Source organism: Lygodium microphyllum, chromosome 28, assembly GCF_053477565.2.
Source record: "Lygodium microphyllum isolate KBCC chromosome 28, Lygodium_microphyllum_v1.1.10, whole genome shotgun sequence".
NCBI lineage: Eukaryota > Viridiplantae > Streptophyta > Polypodiopsida > Schizaeales > Lygodiaceae > Lygodium > Lygodium microphyllum.
Window position 1 is genome coordinate 61234408 of NC_141162.1, and position 9019 is coordinate 61243426.

General features: G+C 40.8%; 1 protein-coding gene and 1 long non-coding RNA gene across 2 annotated transcripts; both read left to right on the forward strand.

The window, feature by feature from the left end:
- The first annotated feature begins 665 nt into the window (after positions 1 to 665).
- Positions 666 to 4080, forward strand: LOC148011522 (uncharacterized). The gene is made up of 4 exons (XM_087670383.1): positions 666 to 834; positions 909 to 1014; positions 3646 to 3780; positions 3903 to 4080. The coding sequence occupies exons 1-4, from the start codon at positions 666 to 668 to the stop codon at positions 4078 to 4080; spliced, it is 588 nt and encodes a 195-aa protein (XP_087526509.1).
- LOC148011523 (uncharacterized) lies at positions 2670 to 3140 on the forward strand. Its single transcript, XR_015689295.1, has 3 exons — positions 2670 to 2773; positions 2848 to 2920; positions 3025 to 3140. It is a non-coding gene; the product is annotated as an uncharacterized LOC148011523 (long non-coding RNA).
- Positions 4081 to 9019: the final 4939 nt, after the last annotated feature.

Sequence of the window (9019 nt, forward strand, 5' to 3'; positions counted from 1 at the left end):
GTGTCACCTCATAGTAGCCGTGAAGTCTGTATGAAGCTACGTTCAGGATGTGTTCCTGGGCGGATCTTAGAGCAAGAAGCATCATCGCGTTTGAGATCAGTGGACATTCCTTCAACAAAGAAAGGACGTGGTCCAAAAAGATGTGTCTACATTGATGACGAAGCACAAGTGGATGGGGACTCCAATACAATTGACGGGGTTGCGGAGCACACAGGTAGTCACTTATGTGTCCATTTCATTTACATATGACTCTTTGTTCAGTGTTATGTATTAAATATGATTGGTTTAATGCTACTTTTGTTAATTTTTACTTATTAATATCTGCTCCTACAGAGACTAATGTGCAGCATGATAGTCTAGATGACAAAGAAGAGGTGAGTGGTGATAGTGATCAAAGGGAGAATGATGATGAAAAAGAAAAGAAGCACTCAAGGAACTTAGGCAAGCAAGTCTCTCTAGGACTGATGAAGGATGTGCTGAGTCAATTTTATATAAAAAAGAGGACGCTACCTCCTCTTGTGCCTCTTTGCAGATTAGTGGCTCATGAGGCAATCAAATTTGCTACGGATGATGCCCAGTGGTTGATTCCTTCCTTTGATTCCACTGGTTATCTTGAGACTATGGGACACTTCCTTGTGTCAGTTGAAGGCCCGAGAGGGGAGACCATGTCTGTGACAGCTAGCAATCTAGATGAATGGGGTCCAATATGGCGTCAAAGAAATGAGGATTTTGAGAGGGCTCTTGGAAGAGAGTGGCAAGACCTTAAGGGTAAAAAGTTCTTGGTTTGGGATGGAAACCACAGGCTTAAAACGTGGTGGAAACGCATCAAGGAAAGTAAGTTGTCCACTATACATACAAGTATTGAATGTTCGTATCCCATTCTTATGTTTGTTGGTTTTCAATTACAGAGTACTCCGACTGTGCTCACTACCATGTTAGTGTACGGTGCCAATTCATTGAGGTGCCCAAGGCAAAGGAAGCAGAGCTACTACTCGCACTAGACACCACCAACGCGTAAGTCTTCTTCCTTTAACTATGCTCCTCTTTGTAATATGTTACACTTACATTCTCATATTATGCTTTTGTTCGTTTTCAATAGTATTGCCAGAGCTCATGTTACTCCAAATATTGCACATGAGGTGTATATGTTTCAAAAGTTTGGTATTGCAAACAAAGACTCCATTCTAGATAGATTGAGTCCGGCCATGAGGAAGTGGGCTGAGGTTGAGATGAGTATAGAGGCAAGGTATTATCATGGTGTTGCTCCATGGTATAACTCTCCTTGCGGTTTGATATCTCAGCTTGTATGGAAGGTGATTTTCTTTCTATGGCTCACTTGTATGAGATGTGCTTTTCTATCTCTAATTTAGTTTTTTTTTGGAATGATAGGATGAATTTCATGTCTTCATCTCAAAAGAAACTGCTAAGCTTGAGGCTCTTGGTCTAGATGAGGTAGAGAGGAAGAAACGTTTGGAGAAGGCTACAAGGGTGGAAGAGGAGCGCCTTAAGGATAGGGGTTACAAATACCTATCCATTGCTAATTCCCAAAATGGTGATGAGTTCTTTAAGTTGTTATTTGGGCTAAAGTGGGATGATGCAAGCATGCTCAAGATCACAAGAGACAAGCTGTATTGTCTCACAAGCTCAAAAATCCCTGCGGAAAGGTAATTTGTATATATAACGCAAGGTGTGTGTATGTGATGCTTTTTTCTTCAATGCTTTCTATTTGTGTATATTGTTGTGCATCACAGGAAAAAAATATTGTTGCATCTTATGAGTCTCACAAAGGCCAAAGACCCCCAATACCCGCATTTTGGTGATTATAAGCTCTTTCGGGTTTACATGAAGAAAGAGACATATTGGGCTCACTTGCATTCGGAGGCACTACTTCAGATTGATAGGATACAAGTAGAAGGTCCACAGCTACCAGATTCATTTGAGGAGTTCTTTAAGCTTAACATGAAGAATCATGTCATGCAGGTTGACTCAATGCAGTGCCAACATATTGCTTTCTTAAGTTCTTTCTTAAAATGTATATGTGCTAATGTTAAGCGCTTGTGAAACTTGTGTAGGCTTTTGTACACCTCTTGGATGGAGTGAAATCTTCAGATGTTGCAGAGAAGATGCCGGAGCTTACGTTTTTAGCCAAACGTGTGATGTATAGGTTAGCATGCATTTTCATATTAGATTGTGTGTCTGATTTTCATATTAGATTGCATGCATTTGCTTGCGTAATTGGCAAGAATGTTGCAGGTGGATACTACAATGTGTAGAAGAGAAGAGGCTAGATGCAGCTCCGCAATTCACAAGAGAGTGGATTGATGTTCGTGACGAGAACACTATGTATTCTCCATCATTACGTGATAGAAAATTGACGGCATGGGAGGCAAGTGTTTGCCCTTGGTGGCTAGATTACCCTGTGGGGGTTATCCCTAAGCAAGAGAAAGATCTGCATGACAGTAAGTACTTCAATCTATGTAAACATCTTGTCGCTTTTGTAGCAATAGTTTTTGTGCTCATGCATGGGAGTCTAAGGGTGAATGATACTATGTAGGATTCAAGGAGGGAGTTGATACTCATGAACCGCTTACCGCACCCACCACTGTAGAGAAGCAAGCAACCAAGGCTACCAAAGGTGCCACCCAGGGTACTCAAGGTAATCCAGGGAGAAAAAATGTGCCAGAGTCCTCTATGGCACCCACCACCTCCTTTGTTGCAGATTCATCTCTTGGTCGAGAGAATTGGGAGAGGCGACCTATGACCCGTTTAGTAGGTGAGAAGTCTTATATTAACTTGAAATTCGTGTATGATTATTAAAAATAAATTACTTTGAGATAATTGTTGTAGGGTTCCAGTATCAAACATATGTCGATGCTCTATTAGTGGATGTGACCCAAATTGATAGATTTGCCCTTGATAGGTAGACATGACAACTACATATTGCAAGAACATCAATTTACATGTTGCATATAGCATTGCATCATCGGTTACTTTGCATTAATGACTATGTTGTTTTGTGTATAGCATCAACAAGTTTTTGGCAACACAAAAGATGCATCTTTATAGCAAAGATGGAGTTCCATGTCAAGAGGTGGCTCGATTGATATTTGCGGATTTTCCTACGAGCTTGCTTGTGGATGCTCTAGGTCCCATCCCTTTGGGTAAGTTATGCTTTCTATCACACAAGGTTTACATCAAACTCACTTCTCATATATCATAATACCAATGTTGTTTGTAGAGGGCATGGCTATTCCCAAGTGGAACACGTTCTCAAAGGGTCTAGTTATGGGTTGTATGGACCTTGCTCGCGAGTATTTGGCCGACCAGGGATTCTTAGTCACTATGTGCTTAGCAGAGCATATAGGTGAGTTTATTACGGATGCAGCAAGGGTGGGGTTTGTGCTTCACCGCACTTGGACACTCATGTGTGACTCCAAGGCTTATCGACATCCCGTTACTAGAGAGGCGGTAAGATAACAAAGTTGGATACGTTGAACGTACGGTTGTATGTTCTAAATAAAGTTTATGTTACATGCTTTAAATAAAAACATGGATCACTTATTCTAATTCCACTCGTGAATAGGTACTTGATCTTACTGTGTGTCTTTGGCATCGTGCTGGTCATGTTGTGCCTTGCTACGACAGAGAGGCTGGGGAGAAGATTTCAGAGAGATTGTTTCCAGCGTATCGTAGCTACATGATGGATGATTGTGTCTTTCCCATGGACGTTGATGGTGTCATTGTCAGAGGCGGAGCAGAGAGGTCTCATCTTTTCTTTCGGTAAGTAGTCTTGCATGTTTTTGCTCTCAGGTTACCTTGTATGGTATTTTCATTGTTTCTACTTGCATGGCCGCAAAGATTCTGTATCTTGATTGGTGATATGTGATTGGTGATATGGTTAGGTGGTTACTAGCTACATTTACGAAACGCTACGACTATGTTTTGGATGTGTTTGCGGGGTGTGGTGGTTTGGCGCGGGCCAGTGCAGAGGAGATGAGACATTGCATGTGTCTAGAAATAGATGATGTGCTCTATGGGGAGTGTTTGTCCACCATAGTGTGTGGACCGGTACCATGCTGAGAGAGAGTGTGTTTTTTTTTTCGAGAGACTCTAGACATTTCATTTTGTTACTACTTTTATATATATGTTTATTGTACACTTCGTCATGTGACTATGCCCGATTTTGTCTAAGAGATTACATGCATTGGGATCTTTGATTTGTTTTTAGGAAGAGTGTACCTTGCAACTATTTGACACGAATATATTTTACTAGTTTTCCGTTGGTTTTGTTTTTTTGATGTGTGTGTGTTCATGTAAATGCAATGTGTCGTACTCCTTAAGTAGGACTATTTATATGCAGAATGGATATGTTGCACGAAAAAGCTCGAAAAAAAGAGATTGATTAGAAAAGAACGAAAATGAAAGCCCGCAAAAATAAAATCCCCATCCAGGTGATATCTCTCCTTTATGAGTACCGTGTTTTTTTGCTATATGTGTCTGTGTACTTGTTAGGGGATTTTCTTTTCTTATTGGGGACCGGAGTCTAAGGCATGAAGTCCCAAGGTGTAGGTTGGGTATGTCTGAGGGAGGTCTGAGCAGTCGTTGCCTTCTATAAAGACATTGCCAGACATCAAAAGACCTGTTTTAGAAGGTAGTTCTAGTGATCCAGTTCTACTAGCTTGCTAGGCAGTTGTTCTAGGAGTTCTTGTTAGTTGTGTGGCAGTTAGAGAAGCCTGCTAGAGGAAAAGGATGATGATGAAACAAAACCCTGAATATCTCAAAGAAAATAAATATATACAAAGGTGTGTAAAAAGGGATTCTAATCCCCTATAAAAATAAAAAAGAAAAGAAATGAAAATTTATAAGCAGTTGATCATCACCTTGCGATGGCCTGGTAGGTTCCTGGGGATGAGTCAGACCCGGGGCCGATGCCTTGTCTTCGTAGGGGTGGCATCTTGCTGGAAAAGAAGAAATTAAGGAAGGTTGGAGCGAAAATAAAAGTGAGCATCAGAAAAGGATTAAGTGTCACCTTGCGAGGGCTTGGTAGGTTCTTGGGTACCGAGACAGGACCTGAGGCCGATGCCCTGTTCTCCTTGGGTCACTACGCTCAGCTCCCTCTTTTTTACATGCCCGGGAAACATAAAACCCTAAAAGAAGAAATGTGCTAAAAGAAAATACTTCTTGATCAGGCTATAGGAGCTCCTGGTTGTGTTGTCCTTAGTTAGGTAAGTAGTTCAGACCACCACTTAGGGCGACCTCTTTGATAGTTCTTTTTAGTTTGGTCGTGTTGGAGCAGTTGGTTAGTGACTAGCTTCGGACCTTCTATCAGATTATGCTAGGCCTACTCCTTGTGGATGTCATGCCTTGTTTTTGTCAAGGGGTAGGGTGCAATTATGCTATGTTTTAGTATGTATCTATTTTGTATCAACTTGATGCTTCCTTTGGTTATTTTGTGCAGATCTTTTGTGGGATTCGACGGGCTGAGTCGCCCTGTCCCATGGTCCCCAATGAGAGCGGAGTTTGGAGCTCAGGATGTGCCAAAAATTTACCAAAAAATCCAAAATTTAGGGGAAAAATATTCAACATCGAAGGCGGTGGCTCCAAGACGATTTTACGCACCAAGTGAAAGATGACTTTTAAAAGGCGCCCGAGCGACACTTGTGGATTTTTGATAATTTTTGAGATTTTTGTGCGGATTTTCAGGAGTTGCTAGTCAATGCGGGATGTCAAGCTGGATGTGCAAAAATTTACAGCACTCGAATCGGAGTCCAAACGAGGAAGGAGCCAACAAATGGTCAAGATATGAAAATGTGGACATTTGAGAGGCCAAAAGGGGTAGTGCCTTTTGGAGTTTGACCCCCCTCCCCCCAAAATTTCATGCATTTCTTGATCAAAAATGTGGAGAGAGAAGGAAGAACATGGCGTGCAAACAAACGGCGCATTTTTCGCTTGATGATCATGGAGATGGAGATGGCAGGCTGTGAGTACCCCATACAAGCGATCTTGGGGCTGCTCTTCTCTTTCTTGGCCGATCTTATTGCCTCTCTTCGCCCCTCCAATGGTGGCCTGAATGAAGAGAGCCAATTCTAGTATTTCTCTCTCCTCCCTCTCTCTCCCTTAAGGGGTTGTTCTTGTGTGCAAGAGGGAAATGAAGAATGGTGAAGGAAAGCTTGTCCGGTTGGAACCGGATTGCTTCCGGATCGATGTAGACATGAACATTGTTGATTGTGAAGATGATGGACATTGAATGAGGGCTGACCCGCAGTCCCGCAACAAAAAAAAAATCCCGAAACACAAAACCTAAGCGGTAATTCAATTTTTATGAAGGAAAAATGAGTTTTTATGCTATTTGATTGATAAAACATTGTTCCCATGGGTTGAATATGCTTTATGATGTTGTTTTCTATGAGTTTCAACAATTATAATCTAAAAATCAGAAAATCATAATCTAAAAATCAGAAAATCATAAGTGATATGGCTGAAATTAATGTTATAAAACCCAAAAAACACGCGCTTAAGGGGTAAAAATGCAGTTTTTTGCAAAATAAATGGAAAATATGAGACATAACATCAACAAAACCTGAAATTTTACTATCAAGGAACCTAAGGGCCACAGCCCACAATCAATTTTAATTTCTAGTCTTTTTTTGAAGAAAATAGAGGAAAAATACCAAAAAATGGTGAAAATGGGTTTTAAAAGGGAGAAAATTAGGAAACGGTAAAAGGAAAATTCCAAAAAATTACATGTGTGTTTGTGCAACGTATAATGAAGGTATAGCATGAGGTTGGCCTTGGTTTGCTCTCATTTCTATGTTTTCGTCTGTGGTTATCGCTTTCTTTATAAGAAAAACACATAAAATGACTCTTTCACCTATCAACGAATGCAAAACATTAAACGGTAGGGTGAGAGGGTAGGTTGAGCGTAAAAATATAAACTAAAATTTGATTTATGTGTCACATCATGCCTATAGGCCGTTGTTTTAAAATAAAAGGGAAAGGCAGCATGAGCGTAAGACTCGGTGTCTTTTCTCTTTGCAGTACATAAACGCTGGCATGGAAAGCATGAGAAGAATTGTTTTACACAATGCACAATGCTGATTTTCTTTTGTGTGTGTACTAAACCATTCACAGTATGCACTATGCATAGTTCATGGTATCAAAGGAAAAGCTCCTGGACTGCATAACAATTGTTTTCTTAGGAATTTGACCCACGATTGAGAGTGTAAGGTTATCCCTTGTTGCTGTAGGATAGAGGGGCAGTTTCCTAAGGGATTGTTAAGTAAGGACACATGGTACATATCCTAGAAATACGAGAAATATAAAAGAGAGGTGTTTATGTTCGTTTGTGTTATGTTGAGCAAAAAGCCAATCCCTGCAATGTAGGAGAGTTGTAGTGGGGCGGTGGTGTTTCTACCAAGAGGTTGCCTCCATGTATGTGTTCATGGCATTGCCAACATGTATGGGTTCTCCCTCTAAGGAGCTTATGGAAAGGGAGACGTTGGACTATAAATTATAAACGCATGAATTAGGCTTTAGGGCAGTTTTTCCTTTAGCATTAGATTGACGCTCCTGGTCTGTGAGGCCGTGAGGGTGTGTTTGTTTGTCATGAGCATAAGTTTCGGCTAGTGCCATAGCCAGTACCGACCCATTTCAGGTCCCATCATCCAATTTTTTTGGAATTTCAACAAACAGTTCGATGAGTTATCAGAAGATTTCTAAGTTGCCTAGAGTTGCCAAGCAGTACATATGCAGGAAGGAGAAAGATTTGAAAAATGCATGTATTTTAGAGGATGATGAGCATATAGATGGGATGTATGATAGTATGGTTTGTGCAATATGATGACAGAGATGGAAAATATGCTGAAAACTTATATGCAGAGTTGTCAAAGTAATGTATCAGTGCAGTCCCTGGACACGTTTCATGAAATTTCAGATTTTGTGTCACGGATAGAGTCAGAGGCTGAGGTGACTCAGTAAAAAGTATTGAGTGCTGAAGAAATTTAGCAAACAGAGTTTTTGACTGATTATGATCTATCTACAGAGACAGAGGGCTAAAAACTTTCAGCCAACAGAGTTTACTGCTAAAATATTCGAGCATCCAGAGTTTAGGGATGTTCCTATGCAGTCCATAGAGCAGAGGGCTGAGGATATTTAGCCCAGAGTGCAGAATTGCTCATTTACAACAAGATTTGAGTAATGTAGAGGATTATAATGAAGCCAGGGTTGACACAAAATACAAGACTATGGATAAGAAGGTGAAGCCAGTAGCAGGACCGCTTCCACCTGATAGTGATTAGCAAATAGAGAGGGCTGCCAAGCAGCCATATTTGAGGAATCCAGAGTATATAGGCCACAAATTTTCAGCAGAGACTCTTGCTGAACTAAAAATTGGAAATGGTGATTTCTTGCTACCCTCAAAGAAGAAATTCTTTCAGGATATGCTTGAGCAACATGGAAGGGGGTTTGCTTTCTTCTTGCATGAGATTGGATGTGTGAATCCAGATATTGTTGCCCCTATAGTAATCTTTATTATTCCTCATATTCCATGGAACCTCCGACCTATTCCAGTGCCTAGGCCACACCTGCCAAATCTAGTTGACTTGTTGAATGAGAAAATCAGGATGGGAATCCTAGAGCCATCATTTGCTTCATACTCAAATAGGTGGTTTACGGTTCCAAAGAAGAATGGTACTCTCCGATTTATACAGGATATGCAGCCAGTAAAACATAGTTACTATCAGGAATGTTGGTATAGGTCCATTTGTGGATGAGTTTGCAGAAGCATTTGCTGGACATGCCTTCTATTCTTTAGGTGATTTGTATTCGGGATATGATCAATTTCAGCTGGCTTTGGAAAGCAGGGACATAGCCACTATGACAACTCCTATTGGGCTTGTCAGGATGTGTACCTTTGCCTCAAGGTGCCACTAATTTTGTTGTGCATATGATGAATGCCATGCATAAGGTCCTTCCTAAGTACATACCTAAGCTTACCATGCACTTCTTGGATGATGTGCCC

What these genes read in the sequence shown, in the direction of transcription:
- LOC148011522 (XM_087670383.1), top strand. Translation starts at nt 666, where the DNA reads ATGTCTGTGACAGCTAGCAATCTAGATGAATGGGGTCCAATATGGCGT. An exon ending in GTGGAAACGCATCAAGGAAA is followed by an intron (nt 835 to 908) that starts GTAAGTTGTCCA and finishes TTTCAATTACAG; the next exon opens with AGTACTCCGACTGTGCTCAC. An exon ending in AGGTCTCATCTTTTCTTTCG is followed by an intron (nt 3,781 to 3,902) that starts GTAAGTAGTCTT and finishes TGATATGGTTAG; the next exon opens with GTGGTTACTAGCTACATTTA.